General features: G+C 42.4%; 1 protein-coding gene across 1 annotated transcript in view; it reads left to right on the top strand.

Annotated features, from left to right (window-relative positions):
* rasgef1ba (RasGEF domain family, member 1Ba) overlaps nucleotides 1-19,133 on the top strand; it is a 192,769-nt gene that overhangs the window by 20,829 nt on the left and 152,807 nt on the right. The window contains exon 2 of the mRNA XM_078170462.1: nucleotides 9,435-9,482. Coding sequence (XP_078026588.1) covers nucleotides 9,435-9,482 — 48 coding nt within the window. The remainder of the gene's footprint in view (nucleotides 1-9,434; nucleotides 9,483-19,133) is intronic.

Genomic DNA, 19,133 nt, shown 5'->3' with positions numbered 1-19,133 from the left:
TCATTAACCCAAAACATTGTGGATATTACACTGCATACACTCTAATCATTTATTGCTCACTACCAAACATAAAACATAAAAGCATATTTCACAAAGTGATAAAAGATCTGTTGAAGAAAGGAAACATAAAAAAACAACATAATAAAATACACAGGAATTAAAATTTCTTTACAAACTTCTTGTGTTTATTCCCCAGAGGTGTAACAGAGAGAGAGAGTGTGTTTTCACCTCTGTCGATCTGTTGTTAGTTTGTCTGTGACCAATATCAGAAACCTAAGGACACATTCACGCTCCCCAGAGAGAGAAACCAATTGATTTCAGTGATGCCGTGACCTTCCCTCCGCTTTTCACCTTTGTAATGAGAGTGTCTCCTGACTTGACTGTCATGAGATGAAAACACTGGTGTGCACATTACAGTCACGCTCCAACAGGGAGACATGCATGGGTTTTGGCTGCATTCACGCTGCAAGCTTTAGGGTTTTTTAGTTTGACTGTTCATGTTATTTTTTTTTAAATGTGGCCAGTATCAGATTCCAGTGTGAACTGGTCCTGGTCCTGGACTGACCTGCATGTGCAAAAGAACAGTAAACAAAAGACGTTATACCGTCGTTGCCCGATTCAGAACTTGGTCATTTGAATCGTATTTGGCTGTTCAATAGGAATATTTGACCAATTGTTTCTTTTTTTTTTGTTTTTTTGTTTTTTTCATATAAACTGTCAAATGACACTTATGGAACTGCACGAGTTTTGAGCAGAGTTTGGCAGGATGTTCAGGGTGACAGGGATGTTCAGGTAATATAGTAAACAAGCCAAGTTGGCCTCATGAGCTAATGCATGCTCACTATGCTAACAACGAATCGTAAGTAGGCAGCTTTTTTTGCGGGGGACCTACAGCCAGCTTTTTCATTCTGGTCATCACACCCCTAGGTTCTGGGTAGAGCTTAGATTTTCTGCCCGAGGCCAAACCCAACCCCAACCCAACCCGACCCGTGGGCCGGGTCCCCCTTTGATGGCGCCACAACGTGTGTCGGCTTCGTCGAGTGTACCAAGTGCAGCACGATGCTGGTATATGACAGCAAAAAGACGGGGACCTCGACACTAAAGGCTCATTTATGCTCCCTTTACGTACAAAAATGTATATGTCCATTTCAAACAATGTTACCGTCACTGCCCACATACTTCCATGCGCCCTTTACGTTGGCATGGATGTTAACCAATATATCCACCAGGAGGCAGCCCAGAGTCAAAAGTTTATGACAACAACAAACTCAGAAACAAACATGGCGACTGTGGAGGAGATATTGATAATGTACCTCTTGCATAAAAGACAAAAACAGAGGCAGTGTTGTAGGAGGCGGTGGTCGGTGAGGCCGTTAAATACATCGTGACTGGAGAACGGACAATTCTTTTCTCTAGTACTGCCGATGAGAAATATTGAATTTTTATTTCTTTTTCGTGTCTCACTAGAGCTACGTATTGGGTAGTGATCGCGGAGCACGGACAGAAGGCTCCGTCCATATCCGGATCTGTATTTAACATTGAGCATAAATGGGCCTTAACGAAGCGCATGACGAAGGCTTGTCATGGAAAGAAAGACAGTCGGCCTTCAATGTTCACGTTCGTATCCTTAAAAAAAATGTAGGGTTTAAACTGGGCTTGGGCTCATAATTACAGTTAAAGGGACGGGACGGGCTCGGATAGAACATGCACAGGCTCGGGTGGGGTCGAGCTGGATTTTTTGGGCCCGATCTAAGCTCTAGTTCTTGGTGCCTAAGAAAGGTGGAACAAGAGGCTCATGGTCTCTGAAAGACAGTTGGGTACCTCACTGCAGGAGATAAGGGCAAAACATGGTCCCTCCAACCTCTGAGGCAGCTTTCAAACCCCTGCTACAGTATCCTGTCAGACTTGAGTGCGTGTAATGTGGTTAGCACAGAGACAAGAGCCCCACTTCCACCAAACACTTCAGGTATGTACCTTTGGAAACAAAAGTAACCCACATGGTACCTAGACCCTCAGTCTGTTTAGTGTTTCCACTGCAAACAGTACAATGATGTTGATTATTACACCTAATTCGATAGCTCTTCTGCCTGTGACTCATTTTGTTCATGATAAAGTGTAACTTTTTTTCTCTTTGTGTCTGTGCACACAGCGATCAGACTCTGCGAGCTATTTCCCTTCTCATTTGATGTGGATCTTCTAAAACCAATAGCCGCCGTCGTATGACAAAAGCCCAAAAGATGGGAGATGAGATGTCTGAAACCAAAATGTCAGAAACGAAATGTCCCGCTGTGCTTGTGATCAAATGGGAAAGACACGAGGCAATTCTCTCTCTATCTCATCCCCCGAGTTCTCATTTTCCTCACCTCTTCCCTCTCCTCCCATCAAAGATCCGCTCAGTCATCGCCGCCGTGACTCTCTCCTCTCCGCAGTGTAATATTCCTCTAAAGGTCACACCAATTGTCTGCTGGAGTAAAACAAAACGGAAAAAAAATGTCAGGTGGATAAAACACTTTCCTTTAGTTTGGACCACAGAACAATCTGATCCTCTCTGTTTGGTACCTGTGACTCCTGCAGGAAGTGTAGACATCAGATTTCTGTGTCTGACTGAGAGGCTGATCTGCTTGTTGACATAAAGTGAAGTCAGTATAATAAAGGTGTGGAGGAGAGACGCTGGGCACTCTGATTGAGCTCCAGGCAGTGTCATAAGTTATGGATGATTTGTTTGCACTCTGATTTTCAGAGAATTAACAGGGTAATGAAAAAGTGGAAGTCAGAAGAGGTTCGAAAAGTAGGTTTGTGACAGGAAGGTCAGAGAGAACATTCTTCTGAGATATGAAGGTCAAAGAAAAATGTTGTTGTAGATGAGATATCTGTATGATTCCTAGAGGCCCTGTTTGCTCGGTGCTGATGTTAAATGCTGTGATTTATAATCATGGATTATCTGTGGTTTTAATCCTGTGTATTCACCACTGTGATAATTTCAGTGCAAATTACCACCCATGTTTTGATGAAGGCAGAGATCCCCTGGTGTGTTGTTGCACAATTGTGTACAAATTAAACTCTGTAATTTGAGCCTTAATTTGTTTTTGATGGGGTATTTATTTTTCTTCTGATGTATGTTTTCTCTAATAATAAGATGAAAGGCTGCACTAAAATAGTCGAGAGATTAGAAACAAACCAGATTTGAATAAATATTGCTGGTAAATGGTCTAAGGGTGCTTCCACACCTGCCCTGATTGATTTGGTTCAATCAAACTCAAGTTTGTTTGCCCCCTCAGTGTGGTTTCGTTTGGGCAGGTGTGAACACAGCAATCACACAATAACCGTACAAAGACCCAGTCTCACTCTGGTTACAAATTAAATCGAAGGAGGAGCAGCTCTACTCCTCACCCCATCTCTAAGGCTGAGCACAGCCACGACACGGAGGAAACTCATTTCGGCCTCTTGTATCTGCGATCTCATTCTTGTGGTCACTGCCCAGAGCTCATGACCATAAGTGAAGGCTGGGACGTAGATGGTCAAGTAAATCGAAAGCCTTACCTTCCGGCTCAGCTCCCTCTTCACCACGATGGTCGGGCACAGTGCCTCACTGGAGAAGCCGCACCAAACCGCCGTTCCATCTCCCGCTTCATTCTACCTTCACCCTTGAGCAAGACCCAGAGATACTTGAACTTCCTCGCTTGAGGCAGTAACTCTCCCCCAACCTGGAGGAGGCAATCCAATGGTTTTCGGCAGAAACCTGGAGGGGGGTGATTGAGAGGTTCTCACGGGTGTCAGTGTTTCATTAATCACATAAAATATGACATCCTTTCTTGAAAGAGCAGCTACGACACAGTAAAGCACATCGGTGTGCAGCCTCTAACAGCACAGTGATGTTTTTGTTCACTAGATTCAAGCTAATTATTTGTAGATTAATACTTTTCGAAGACAACACTTCAGCTCTAACTGGTCTCATTGGAGCTACAGTTATTGAATGAATATACACTAACCTTAAGGTAAGGTAAGGTAAGGTAACTTAATTTCTTAATTGACTTAATTACTATGTTTTGTTTAACATTCTAATGGTCGCGGGCACAAACCTGTCCCTGTATGGTTTAGTTTTGCAGACAGGCACTTTGTATCTGTGACCTGATGGAAGGGGCTGAAATTCGCCATATAGTGGATGGGAGCCATCTTCTAGAATGGACCCAGCTAACCTCTGTAACTGCTTGGTGTAAGGATTCGGGGTCCAGCTGTGGCTCTCCTATCAGCCTACTAGCCCACCTCACAATTTGGTTCAGGGAGTTCTTATTTTTTAGGGATAGGCTGCTGAACCGAGACACTAGGCTAAAGGATAGAATGGATTCAATAAAAGAGCGGTTGAATAGGATAAAGAGTGTACTGTCAATATGAAAGGAGGACAGTTTCCTCAAACAGTATGAACACTGGTTCCCCTTCTTGTACACAGCTTCACAATTTGCTTCAAAGTTTAGCTTATTGTTAGTAATGGTGCCAAGGTATTTGTATTTTTCTACCCACTCCACTGTCTGACCCTTTATGACGGTGAGTTCCTGAAACCTGGAGAGTTTTCTAAAGTCAATGTGCATGTCTTTTGTTTTTGAAATATTCATCTGTAAAAAGGACCTATCACACCATTCTATAAAATCCTGGGCAACTGGACCATGGCCTGTTTCATTTTCTTTTAGCAGGCTTACAATAACAGAATCATCTGCATACTTTAAAATAAATCTGTCTTCCCTGCTGCTGCGGCACATGTTTGTATAAAGGACGAACAGGAGAGGGGACAACACACAACCCTGAGGGGAGCCAGTGGAGGAACATATCTGGTCAGACAGTACCCCACTGACTCTCACTCTTTGTGTCCTATTAGTTAAGAAATCTAAAACCCAGCCAACAAGATTTTTACTCAAACCAAATTGCTCTAAAGGCCTTTCTGTTAAGATGTGGGGTTGGATTGTATAAAAGCCGCTACAAGGAACTTTTAACTGGATATGCAAAAGTCTCTGGTTTCTGCTGATGTCTGTGCGTGACCTACAACAGCAAATGAGACCATCGGTGTGAAGATAAGCTATTTCTATATAGTGTATATCCATACCTTTAGGAAACTGTCTCCGGGTCCGCCCCAGGTCGCTTCCAGGATGAAACGATTTACGGCACTCAGACGGCACTTGTCATCTTACCTAGCTGCTTACATTTATAGTGACTCTTATAAATAGTCGCTGTTCCTCCTCCTCGACCCGACGTCCGCGGGGAGTTAAAATAGCAGCAATCTTCAGGTAAAAGTTGTGTGAAAGCACTGGACTCACCAACAGTCAGCCACGTCTCAGTCACACAGAGAAAATCCAATCCTTGGAAAGTCAGGAAATCCATCAGGATAAACGTTTTGTTTGTTAGCCTTCCCAGCCGACCGCTGCGCTTACGCCGGAGTGGTGGAGCTGGGGCGCGGCAGAGGTGAGCTGGGATCCCCGATAGGAGCGGGGGCAAAGTTTTCCCATCTTGTTGTTTCATTCATCCCCAAAACAAACACATGCGCGAGCCAGGTAAGCGTTATGACAATACGCGCTAGAGCTCATGGGAAATGTAGGCTTCATTCCGGCAAAACACTACCGCTTTTGTCCACAGGGTCGCCAAAATCAACTCAGAATGAAAGTTCCTTGTAGGGGCTTTAAAAGCTGATGAGAAATCTACGAATAAAAGCCGTGTTCCTTTTCCTTCCAAATGTTTAAAAAGCATGTTCGTCAAAGTGACTGTGGCGTCCTCAACACCTCTATGTGGCTTATAGGCAAACTGCAGTGGATCAGTATCAGACTCTGTCTTCTTTAATATTTCAGACTTATCTAATAACATCTTTGTAAAAATGACAAGATGTTTGATTTTTCCTAAAAGACAGCATTCTCAAGAAAGCCCCTCTGAGTTACAAGAAGCCTGTAGAAAAGATTTCGGGCTCTTTGTATCAAAGATAAACAGATTTTTTTCCTCCAGTTTCCATCAGCCACCTCTGGGATAAATAAATCACCTCCATGCAGCCATCGACCCCGTCGCCTCAGAGCTGCTGTGTTAGTGTAGAGCAGAAATGTGGGCAGCATATGACCACCTGCTCAACTGTCACCTTTACTCCCCTCTTCATACCCTCCATCACACCTACTCTCCCTCACACCCCCAGAAAACCTCCAGATGGTGCCGCTCGTAAAATAAAAGCCAGCTTCCTCCTGAGGGTTTACTGCGACTTCCTGCTTTGGTTCTGTCTGGATCAAATGATATCTTTGTTGGGGTAGAAAGGGTGTGTGAGTGTGGGTTTTTTGTGGCTGTGTGTGTTGTGGGTGAGAAACAATAAGTCCTCACATCAAGGTTTGAGTGCAAGAGTGTGTGTGTGTGTGTGTGTGTGTGTGTACTTAAGAAAGAGACTCTCACATCAGACAATGTCTTTACCACTAGAAGACGTGCAGTGTGAGTCTATGTGTACAAATCTTAGAATCTCTGGATCAAAAAATGTCTTTCTAGTGTTCAAAGTGTGTGTGTTCGTCTCTGGATGTCTGTGTGTGTGTGTGTGTTTGTCCCCATGTGGGAATTCATTACCATTCTGCAGAGTTTTTCCTTTGTAAATAACTCCTCTGGGAGCTTCACGTTGAGCCTTTTAAAGACTCATTAGGATTCGTTGTTTGGTTGTCTCCTTTGTGAACGTGTTCGTCTTTAAACACCGCTAATGGTTCCAATTCGTCTTAATGCTCGCTGTTTAAATGCAGCATGTTGCATTCTGCAGCATTACGGTGACGTTAATGCAACAACACATCTTAAAGAGAAGGCAACCACGGAAGAATCAAGACAAATTATCCTTTGTTATACTAAAAAAAGTCTTCCTGCTTCTCTCATCTCAGATGTTCTTGATATTTTCCATCATAAATCATTCAGGTCGTTAGATCTCTTGTCACCATAATGAGGTTCTGGCCTCATTATTATTGGGAGCCTTCAAAACGGCCACCAACATGGATGAAAGCTGAAGCCAGTGGGAAAGTCTGTGAAGTTGCAGGGTCATTAATGTATACTACTACTGCTACTAATGATTATAATGATAATAATAATACTAATAATAATGATAAATAATAATAAATAATAAAAAAAATCTCCATATTAATTGATATTTTCAAATATATTTATATATATTTACATACAGACAACATTGTTTCAATGTTTAGCTTTACATTAATACATTGCCCAAAGAAGTATTGTAAATATCCGCTCAGTACGTTTACGTGAAATTAGAGAAAATCGATTTGTTGCGTTAGTCCGACTAAAACCGGACTTTTAAAAATACATGTAAACATGTTAGTCTGACTGAAATCGTACTACATTGAATTTCTCAAAGTCGAACTAACACGCCCAGATAATGTGATTGGGAGTCGAAGTCCTCCTGCAGTCAGTCAGACCCAAATTGGCCTCGGTGCTCGGCACATGCTCCACAGTTTCCACCCTGGGCTTTGAAATGGAAGTCAAAAGCATTGAATGCATAGCAGAAGAAGAAGAAGAAGAAGAAGAAGAAGAAGAAGAAGAAGAAGAAGAAGAAGAAGAAGAAGAAGAAGAAGAAGAAGAAGAAGAAGAAGAAGAAGAAGAAGAAGAAGAAGAAGAAGAAGAAGAAGAAGAAGAAGAAGAAGAAGAAGAAGAAGAAGAAGAAGAAGAAGAAATCTACATCCAGAGCCGTACATTTTTGGACAGACGAAATGTACAGAGCTGTAAAGTTGTCCACCGTGGTACCAGTTTGCTGCTAGCTAGCCGTAGCTAACTTGTTTGTCGATTGTTTGGTCTGTGACGTTATAGGTCAAGAAAGGATTCTTTCAGTGTTTGTTGTTCAGGAGGTTTTTACCTGGAGCCACATTTTTTGCAGCAGTCTCTTCCTCTCTAAAACAAACAATCCAGGTGATTTAAACTGGTAAAAACACTGAATTAAGCAGTTTCAGGTTACAAATCAGTGTTGGAAACAGGCTGCTAGCCCAGCACCTGCTAATGTGTGCTTATCTTTTTTCTGGGGTAACTTCATTTGTGTTCACCTCAATTCTGATCCAGAGGTTTTTACAGGGAGGTGGATCATCCACAGAGGTCTCTTCCTCTCGGATGTGGTGATTTAAGCTGGTAAAAATGCTGAATAAAACAGTTTCACGTTAAAAAGATCAACGTTTTTCTGACTCTCTCCTCATGGAGGGGCTGCAAATGTGGCCGACGCAAAAACACAAATGGCCCTATCTAGAGCCAGTGTTTGGTTTGTCCGTTCAGGGCTACTGTAGAAACATGGTGGTGCAACATGGCAGTCTCCATAGACGAGGACCCATCCCCAGTGTAGATATAAACGGCTCATTCTAAGGTAACAAAAACACAACAGTTCCTATTTTCAGGTGATTATACACTAAAGAAAACAAACTTATTATATTCCATTTCTGACAATATGTCCCCCTAAATCCTGCTCACTGGACCTTTTTAAACAGACGATAGTGTGAGTGATGTAGATTTATTTTTTTTATTGAAAATATTTCTTGTGATCACTCCTGTTCTGACAGTGCCATTTGTATTTTGCAGAAATTCCTCCAAGAGAGAAGAAAGGAGTATTTTGACAGTTTTTACGCTTCATAATTTGGTAGCATTTTTCAGGGCTCTTTTTTTACATGCTATATTTATTGATGCTATTTCTTCGTATTTATGGTTGTTTATGTGCATTCATTCATTCATTCATTTATGACTCTGGATCTTGCAGCTCCTTATTTATAGTTTTCGGTATTGTTTCCAGTCCTGGGCATCTGTTTTTCACATTTCAGCCTGTGTGTCCGGCAGCTGGTGTTCTTTATTGTTATGGAGACGTTTCCTATTTGTGAGAGGCTAATATTTCATGGATCATTCATCTTTTCACTTAGTCATGTATCCTGATTGTGGTGTGAACATGACCTGTGTTTATATGATTTGCTATTTACTATTGTTTTATCGCACTGATGATTGCCCTTTATCTGAAACACATCTGTGTCTTTATGTTTTTGCCTCATATTAAATAAGTGAATTCTACTTTGAGTGCCGGTGTTTTATATGTTGTTTGATCCCTCCTGTTTTACCTCTGAACATATTAAAAGCTCAATGTGAAATGTTTGACAATGTTTTACTGTGATGGCAGAAAGCAATACATGCTAAACTCATGCGATCATAACACATGATATAATCACATAGAATCCAAACCAGTCTCTCAGAGCATAATTTAACTTTTTGTTTCAAATAATCCTTTCTGTTCTCAACATTTATGTGACTAATGTGTGCAGTGGGTGAAATGTGTTGCTGATCCATTCAGTGGTGACAGAACTGTCTCTAATCACAGACACATACTGTGTTTCAGTAAATATTTCTGATGACACTGTGTCCTTGAAACTCTGTGTAATAATTGTGTGTCGTCTCCCTCCCTGCAGTGTCGGAGCCAACCCCACCTCGCTCTGAGGCCTTCCTCCAAACAGCGGGTAAGGAAACACTTGAAACCTTAAATGACTTATTGTTTCTGTTTTGTGTTTTTGTGTCCTCACACGGAAGGAACAGGACGTTCACACACACACACACACACACACACACAGACTGTACAAAGCATACCGCAGAGTTGGCTCACTGCAAACAAAACACTGCGTGCTGATAACTTGGCTCCAAACATCACATGATGACTGTGATCATGCAGACTGAGGTCTGTGCTGCTGCAGTGTCACAGAGGGTTCACATGCAGCACTCATATGTGATGTAATGCAGCTTTACACATGTTCATACGTGTTGAAGAATGAACTAAGTTTAACCCTTTCAGGTGTTTTCACTACTACTTAAGATTAGACCTCTGCTCAAGATAAAGTTGGGTGGTCGTAACCAGTAATGCAGCCTTCGAATGACGTCATGCTTACCGTGTTCATAAGATGAGTTCAAATGAGGTGCTGCTCGTCTGTGTATCATACCGCTGCGACAGGTGCCATCTGGCCAACTGGTGGCATATCACAACACTGCCAAAGGTTCCTTTCAGCCACGTTACAAACTGATAAAACCTGGATCCATATCATATCACTGCGAGAGCTGGCTTTTGGCGTTGGTCTCTGACGCTAAAATCCCTGACAAAGATTTTTTTGACGACTTTGGAATGAGAGCGGGTTGGTTGGGCTGTTAGAATATATATTTGAAGGAGTTTTGAGAGCAAGTCAGTTCAGATTCCGATGTTAGAATCTCACGTTTTCATGCAAGTTGTGTCCACTGGGTCTGAAATAACAAGTCCGAACATTAGTCACATGGGCCATGAATTTGAAACGACAAAAACAAACAAACAAAAACAAAAGAAATGAAGGTTAACTACTTAATTACTTGGGACTGTTACCTGTTAACTTCGTTCAAAACTTGAAGGGATAGTGCACCCAAAAATGAAAGTTCAGCCATTATCTACTCACCCATATGCCGATGGAGGCTCAGGTGAAGTTTTAGAGTCCTCACATCACTTGCGGAAATCCAAAATATCTCCATACTGCTCGTCCGTAGTGATCCAAGTGTCCTGGAGCCCAGACAGTTACGGCTACAGGCTACAATGAGGCTAAAAATAGAGTTCAAATGACGTTTTTCCAAACAACTTTTTATGTCGGGGCTTCAGGACACTTGGATCACTACGGACGAGCAGTATGGAGATATTTTGTGGTTTCAATTATGTGTTTTTGGACGTTTGAATCTGGGGCGCCGTCAGCCTCCATTAGGTGGAGTTGTGTTGCTACCTCCTCTCCCCTTGGATCTCTGCAAGTGATGTGAGGACTCTAAAACTTCACCTGAGCCTCCCTCAGCATATGGGTGAGTAGATAATGGCTGAATTTTAATTTTTGGATGCACTATCCCTTTAACTGCCATCTGTGTGAACTGAACTTTGAACTAGTTCTTATTAAGTGTGAACTTGCACCACACTCGTAGCTCCTTTCACACTAACACAGACACTGGTCGGTTCTCTCAAACGGGTGTTTGTTCGGGCATTTCTGTTTCTCTGAAGCGTCTCCTAGTCACGCTTTGAAAACTATTTTTAAGAATAAACTAACAGAGAATGCATCAATACAGGATACAAAGTGTAACATGACCGGTAAGAAAACAAAATGGCGGTCAGCATGATCATGACAACGTGGAATAAAATACATCATTGGCTGCTTGTCATGAAAAGAGTTTCTTAAAGCTCTCAAAGTCCTTCAGACGCATCCCAGACTGTCGTTCCAATCATCCACTTTGGCCTCAGATATTAACAAAACAAATGTTGAGCGTAGCAAGACGTTCTCAACACTATGCTACACATGGTCCCACAGCAAATTCCACCATAGTGGCACACCTGACAATGAACATTAGTTCCACCACATAAATACAGATAGATACCTTTTATACATCAACTCAATCACATGAGATTTACATTTTAATCTTGATTAATTTTATTATTTATTATTATGTATTTTTTAAATTATGAACTTAGCCTTTTAGCATCCAACACTGGAGGTAAATTGACAATAAATGATAATGGTGTTTCTGTACTCATTAAGCAAAAAGGTAAGTTAGTGAAGGGCGTGATTTGCTAAAACTTTTACAAAAAAAAACTCCCTTGAAAAAATTCAATATAGTAACTTGTATTTGCATTTATTAAAAGTTTGATGGTTGAATGTGTACACAGCTGAAATTTGACCAAACAGGAGCCTGTTAGCAAAAAGACACCTGATATGTAAGAAAGTGTGTGTGAGTGTGTGTGTTCGCTGAAGACCTCATAAGGTTAGCAGGGACACTGGGCAACTGCTTAAACGTCTTTGAAGATGGTATAACACACACACACACACACACACACACACACACACCCTCTCCACTCAGGACTGAAGACTGGAGGCCACAGCTTTGATCTCCTCTGTGTGTTTGACTGCCGTCCTCCCCCCTGTCTCCCTCCTCTCACCCGCTCTTCTTCAATGTCATCCTCTTTATCTACAGTATCACATAACTAACTTCAGAAAACCTTGATAAGCAGAAAAAGATCATTCTTCAACTTTCAAACCATTTCTAATACATCACTTTGGACCAAACTGTGGAGACGAATCAGTCACATGATCTGTTTAACCTGTAAATAATAATCTGTTAATGGGCTAACTCCCCTCTCTCTTCGTCCTGTGTCTCTCAGCTGATCACTGTCTGTCTGAGAATGCAGCCAAACACATCTTTCATCTCACGCTCTGTCCTAATTCCCTCTGTCAGTCTGTAGTGAGTCTTAAACAGACCTGAGTGAGTCTATAATCCGGTGGTTTGGGTTTCACCGAGCGGCTCGGTGAGGTCGCTGGGCATTGAGGGTACGGAGGTGTATGGTTTGCAGTTACCTCATCCAGGATCAAAGCAGAGGAAAGACACCCTGCGTTGATCATTTGAGAAGCATGAGGTCAGCACTGGATGTTTTTTTCCTCTCTGGCCAGCTCTGCTGAAACCCCCCACAGTGCTACTGATAAAGAGTCAGGAGATGATTCTCTAATGCTGCTTTTCCTGAGCCAAGTAACAGTTTGAATGGATGTTAATAGTGCAGCCCGGCCTGACCCTGCTTGTATGTGGTACTTCCACTGCTTCAATCACTTAGAGGATAAGTGTTGTTCAGAAATTAAAAACACATCAATGAGCTTCACTGTTGCACCGTTGGCTGCTGCTTTAGAATCGTCCGTGTTCCTGGATGGTTCTGGTAATCCACGGTTTCTGGTTCTGGAATGATGTAAGTGTCCACACATGGAACTGATGCTGCACGGAGGTCGTCCAGTTTATTTTCCAGCTCCTGTACATGGCTAGCAGGATGCTAGTTTAGCTGTGGTCTATTCTTCTCCATGTTTTCCTCGACCTTGAAAATCTCGACCTCTGCTAGCTAGCAAATGTCGGCAGAAGGAGAGTCGGAATCATATCTATGACGCTGATATTTAATAGAGTGATAACATTAAACATAAATTGATGTAAATACTCACGAAAACACCAAATGTGTATTAATCCACCACCAAAAATAGTCCCACAAGAAAATAGTCCCCCTAAATACTCCTGGTTGAGTAAAGTGGGATTTATGCTCGTGCGGCAGACCCTAAGCCATAGCCTAAACACATGGTCTACATCATTGTGAGCATTTATACTTGTGTGGTGGTGTGTCTGTGTCACTCTGCAGTTACACTTAGAAAAGAGTAGTTAGCGACGGGGTTTCTGTGAAGTTCTGTAAAGTGTAGTTGATTCGAAACACACATTAAACACACATTAAACATGGCTTAATAGAGATTTCAATTTCAAACACAAGTACACAAATCAGCTTCACTATAACTCACATTGTGGGGACACATTTTCCCCACAAATACAACATGCTAATGTTAGCACAAGCCTATGGCATTTTACATTGTATAAATTAGCTTAGCAGCTAGCAAACTTTTCCTCCACTCATATAAAACCAGGGACAACAGCAACACTTAACAAAGGTAACGTCACAAAATTCAGCTCCATTACAGCTCACAAGGTTCACTGACAAAACAACTGTCTTATACTTAACACGTTTTCCAAAAAAATACAACATGCTAACGTTATTAGCACAAGCCTGTGTCATTTTACATTGTATAAATCAGCCTAGCAGCTAGTGGACTTTTACTCTGCTCATATGAAGCCAGGATAAATCGCACACAAGACTTAAAATGCCATTTTTGTGGAGGCTTTATTGTCTTCACAATTTATTGTTTCTTATCTGTGGAATTAAAATAAATAAAAGCTTTGTGTCCACTGAGGGAAATGGTTTCAGCTTACAGAAACAGACATGAGGTCTGCGTCGCTGCGACGCGCAGTTATGTTTCTGGGGTGGTGCGCATCAGACACACTCTGAAGTTTTTTCCCCAACTGTCAGAATTGCTGTAAGTGCTTCTGGCATTCAGTAAAAAAGGCGTGGACGCACTGAAGAAGAAGGTATTTCCACCTGAAAACAGATGCCTGCAGATGAAGATAGCTGGGACTTATTATCTGGAAACACAGCCAAACCACAGCATAAAGCCTTACCTCGTCCAAACTCAAAATTAACATTAATAAATTCCCAGGTCTTGCAAGAAATTGGTCGGACTGGACTGCTCTAAGACCAAATGGAAGCACAGATCAAAGAAGATAGCTTCACCCTGCTGCATGCATGAAATTGACTTTGCATAGCTTACAAGTCTGCATTTGCATGTATATGTAGGGTATGTTATACTGCAGGCCTCAGGTTTAGTTCATAAGCCATACAACCCATAATTGAACTGAAAGAAATAAGAACTTCAGGAGAGATATGAGCTCTGGAGACGAAGCAAAGGAACCTGTAGTACTTCATTAAAAGGCCGCGTGCTTCGGGCAAAGAAAGTGGAATAATAAATGTAAATGTCAAACATCGGTGGAGGTAAAATATAAAACAGAAACCAAATCGCACTGAGACTCAACATGGAGATAAACCGCATACAAACAGCTATTTAGATGAATACAAAGTAAAGACAGGATTAAAACAATGGAAAAAAGTATCCCTCATGTTTATAGCAGACAGTCAGATAAAACCACCTCAGAGGAACAAAACCATCCTGTGGTCTCTCACCAGTTTGTGTGTCAGTGGGTCACAGGTGGGAATCTTCATCTTCTCAGTTTGTGATTTAAAGAAAAAAAGACATGAGAATAATAATCACCACCTGAGCTGTCGGCTGGAAACAAAGGTTTGTTCTGGGATGAGGACGAAAGCGCAGGTTTGACATTTCAGCTGTTACATAATGTTTAGATGTTAACCTTTCCGTGATAGATGGAGCTGGTGAAGACTCGGGGCAGCAGATACAGAACGGCTGCTGTTTCACTCTGAAGACTGATGATGGCTTCACTGCTGTTCGGGAACTCTCCAGGCGATAAACACAAACCGGTGCAGGAGGACAAACGGCTATGAACCCACAGACATAAAGTCATAAAGTCAAGACATTTCATGGGAATAGAACATTTTTCACACCAGTGTCCTGGGTCGATATCACAAGACGCCTCCACTGGTTCAGGCTGTCATGTTTATCACAAAGGGACAAATATACTTTATACTTAATAAACCATATGTCATCACTGGCTATACTTGTCTCCACAGGACCTTTTTTTGCATGTTGTAATGTGACTGAAGCAGTACCAGCCAAGTTATCAAATATGGCAGCTTGGTGAATGGCGCTATGATTCAAACTGACTTTATTGGAACTTTGTTTTGAAACTTATTGGAAGTTATACTGACATTACAGATTGTTGTTGGTAGGACTGATGGTGAGAAAATAAACGTATGATGATTGACAGCATTGGTAAAGACTGGGAGTAGTTTCTAAGTACACGTCAGCCAATTAGCAACCAGTAGTGGCTAAAGTAAAGGGCTAGTCACTACACATGCATACAGTGTCTTTCAAAATAAACTTCTTGTTAGGTTTAGGAACCAAAAGTTCTTGGTTAGGTTTAGGAGGAAACATCATGGTTTTGGTTAAAACAAGTACAGATGGTACAAGAGAAGAAGAACCGAGGGTGTGGGAGCCCTTCTTTGCGGAGATGTTCTTCCCATGTCAGCGTGGGTCTTCCCCGGGTGCTCCAGTTTCCTCCCACAGTCCAAAGACATGCAGGTTAATTGGTGACTCTAAATTGCCCGTAGGTGTGAATGTGAGTGTGAATGGTCGTCTGTCTCTAAAGCCCTTTTTAAATAGGAATTGTGCAAATTTGCAGGAAAGCCTGATCAGTCTTCTTTCAGCATTGGCAGTATAAAAACAAAATCGGGGAGTGCAGCAAAATGCCGCCTGCCTACTTTTGTTCATACAGAATGTGCCTTTTTCGGGGCAATGGGGGGCGTGAGCAAGTAACAAAACGTGTAGCTCAGCGTGTGACGTAAACAGTGACATGGGAGGGAAGCCGGGGCTGGTCAGTCCTTCGGCAAGTCTCTCGTAAATCAACCCGTCCTTCACCGTCCCCGTCATCTGACGGTTAATGGCCTCTTCGTTTGCGAGGGCAAGGAGGGCGCGCAATTCCTTGTCTCCCCAGTTGCTCATCTTTACAGTGTCTGTCAGGTTTGCGTTTCCCTCTTGCTACTAGCTGCTTGCTAATTCCTGCTATCAGCTGTTTCCTGTTTATCCACCGCCAGTGGCTCGCACGTGCGGCGTCATCAACAGCTCCTCCCACAAGTCATCAACAGCCCCTCCCATTGTGGAAGGTTGCCTCCGTCTGTTTAAACTAAAAGGTTCCGCCAATATGTCTACCCTACGAGGCGGAAAATTTTGCACCTTGGATCAACTCGCCAATCCGGCTCTGTGTGTCTAAACGCTCGCAACTTGCCGGCAAAACGGCCCAACATCCGCGGAAAATCTGGCAGTGTAAAAGGGGCTTTAAACATGTCATTATAAGTTAAACATGTACAGCAGGTTGTTATCGAGTCTTGTCCGTCCGTCTTTGCGTCCATCCCATACAGTTCGGCCATTCCTTTGGCGCAGTGCATGATGGGATATGCTGCTTGGTTAGTGACTATCGGTTATACTCTACTTTTCACCGTGCATTGTGGGATACTTTGAGTCCACTATATAGGCCACAGTAATTCCCTCTATATATTCCCACAGCACTACAAAATGGCGAACTATGATTTCAGACACAGTCCATCCTGCTGTATGCTATAAACTGATGTACAGTGTGAATATGTTACTCTAACTGGACTGCCTGGATCAGGTGTCATGTCTCACCTGTACCTGAAACACCCTCACCATTGAAGTCTCTTGCATTTTAGCAGTTGTCAGCCTGAACACCGACTTCGTCTCACCATGCCAATTAGTTTGAGCCCCCTCCTCTTTTGCATCTACATAATTGGCACTGCACAAAGACGTGTACAAAATGAGACATCTCAAGGTTAAATGTTCATGATATGGCCAGCCTCAATGCTACAACTGCAGAAAAAAAAGTTAACGTGTTGTTTTTGTGCATGGGAATCCTCTTTTTTTAACCAAGGAACTTCTGATCTCCAGAAACCACTACTCTGTGTATTTCTGTCAGCTTAATAATTTCCACTAGTTGTTTTTTCCAGGACATCTCCACTGGTCAGTAACTCCACTGCGTGACCCCCTTTTCTCTCTCCATTGACAAATCTGCTTCCTACGAGGCTTTCTGCCAAGGCCTGTTTCCATTTTAATTTCCTCCCAGACCTAGAGTATGCATGCCATCTCCGCATTAAAACCCACAAGATTATTTTCCAATCTAAACATTGTGTAGTCAGCTTTGTTTTCATTTTATAGCGCAAGGTTAACACTCTCTGTCGAGATTATGTTTCCTCAGAGGCAGCTGATCCTCAGTCTGCCGTGTCGTTTCGGCCTAAGCCCACAGAGGGCACTTGGAGCAGAGACCAGGGACGCTTTTATTGATTAGACTGGTTTGTAGTTTAGGTTTTGCACCAGATGATAACAAGAGTGGGAAACAAGGAATTACTGCTGACATGAAATCAGCATTTCAATTATACAATTTTGAATCTATGAAGAAAATTTCTTGTTTATGAAATATGGATTTTGTATTGCATTTTAAATTTGCTGCAGTTTTACACTTTTATGCGTGTTCTTACTATCATTCTAACCCTTTAAAATAATCTGAATAAGGGATTAGAGCAATTTAAATGTACAGTAGTCGATCTCTGACCAATATCAGAATAACAGCACTGTCTATAAATACACAATCAGTCAGCAGCAGCGTGGCCTGATTCGCTCCTGACCTGGTTCATGGTGAATGACGGACCGAGTCACATGCTCCACAAGTCTTTTCAAAGTAGGGCAGGGGCAGCTGTCCAGAAATTACGTAAACTTTGACCAAGTTTTGTAACAGCATCACATGACAGCACTCAGGGTGCGTGGTCAACATGTTGTGCAGGTAGGGTGAAGGGCGTTGGACCTCTCAGGGTTTCATGCGCTGTAAAAAAATGTCAGTCCTAAAAGGTAAAATTGAAGAGAAGCATGAAACAGAGCCTAAGAGATCAGCAGGATTTAGGGATTTTGAGATTTTTTTTACAGTGTGACTTAATCTGTGCTGGCACAGGCTGCCTGTTTCTTCCTGAGATGGTTGTTGTTATGTAAGTTGAAGTTCCTTTGTAGTGAAAGGTCCTCCAGATTCTTGTCTAAATCTATACTGAACAGCTCGGCCTCCAAACACTCTTACACAACACCTGTCTGAACACAGCAGCTTTTTTATGTATCATAAAGCTGCTGGAGCAGCTGTTCTCAGTGCAGCTCAGGTTTAAAGGGAAATTTCAGTTTATTTCAACCCGTCTCCTATCATCCTAAATTTGTTTCAAGTGACTAGTGACATAAAAATAATAGTTAGCATGTTAGCCGTTAGCCTAGATACAGCCGGGGCGCATAGTAGCGTCAGACCTGTTAAAACGTAAGTGAACGGGCAACCTTCAAGTGCAAAGTTAGTCCACTAAACAAGCTTTTTTTCCACAAAGACCGCCTCATATCGTTAGGATAAATGTCAGAGAACATATAGAAAACGACATGTAAACGTGTTGTCTTACCTTACCAGTGTGCTGCCATGTTTGTTGTTTACCATTTAGCTCTGCTTTCCAAAGCGCGGCCGAAATATTGCGAGAACAAGCAGCGATCTCATACCGTGCCCGAAATCTCGCGAGAACAAGCAGCAACAGCTGGAAGGCAGAACCGGACAGTAGCCTGAAAAGTTCATTCATTTATTTTATGAAAGATTTATAGAATAATGGCTGACTTTTTGCCAGACTTCGACTTTGTGGAGGAGGAATTTGATTTTGCAGAGTTTGATGGCCACCCTTATTTATTTGAGCCAGAATACACTGACGAAGAACTTCGTGAAATTGAAGAATGGAGGAGGAGAGAGAGAGAGGCAACAGGTAGAGGACAAGAGAGGAGGAATGGCTGCTGCAAGGCTGCGTAGCTCTGGAGATTGGTGGTGTACCTGTGAATGCTGTGCCCCAGTGCCCACAGCAGAGGAATGCCTCTGTTGCAAGGAATGGGACCGGTTGCAGCCTTATTTTCAAGGTCTGGATGTGACCGAGGACGAGACACCTCCACCTGGAGTAGTATCCAGCTGGGCTTTATCTAGAGCTGGCGAGATATATTTCGGCCGTG

The sequence above is a fragment of the Epinephelus lanceolatus genome, chromosome 9, assembly GCF_041903045.1.
Source record: "Epinephelus lanceolatus isolate andai-2023 chromosome 9, ASM4190304v1, whole genome shotgun sequence".
Lineage (NCBI taxonomy): Eukaryota > Metazoa > Chordata > Actinopteri > Perciformes > Serranidae > Epinephelus > Epinephelus lanceolatus.
The sequence above is the reverse complement of the archived record's forward strand: the minus strand, read 5'-3'. Positions and strand labels throughout refer to the sequence as shown.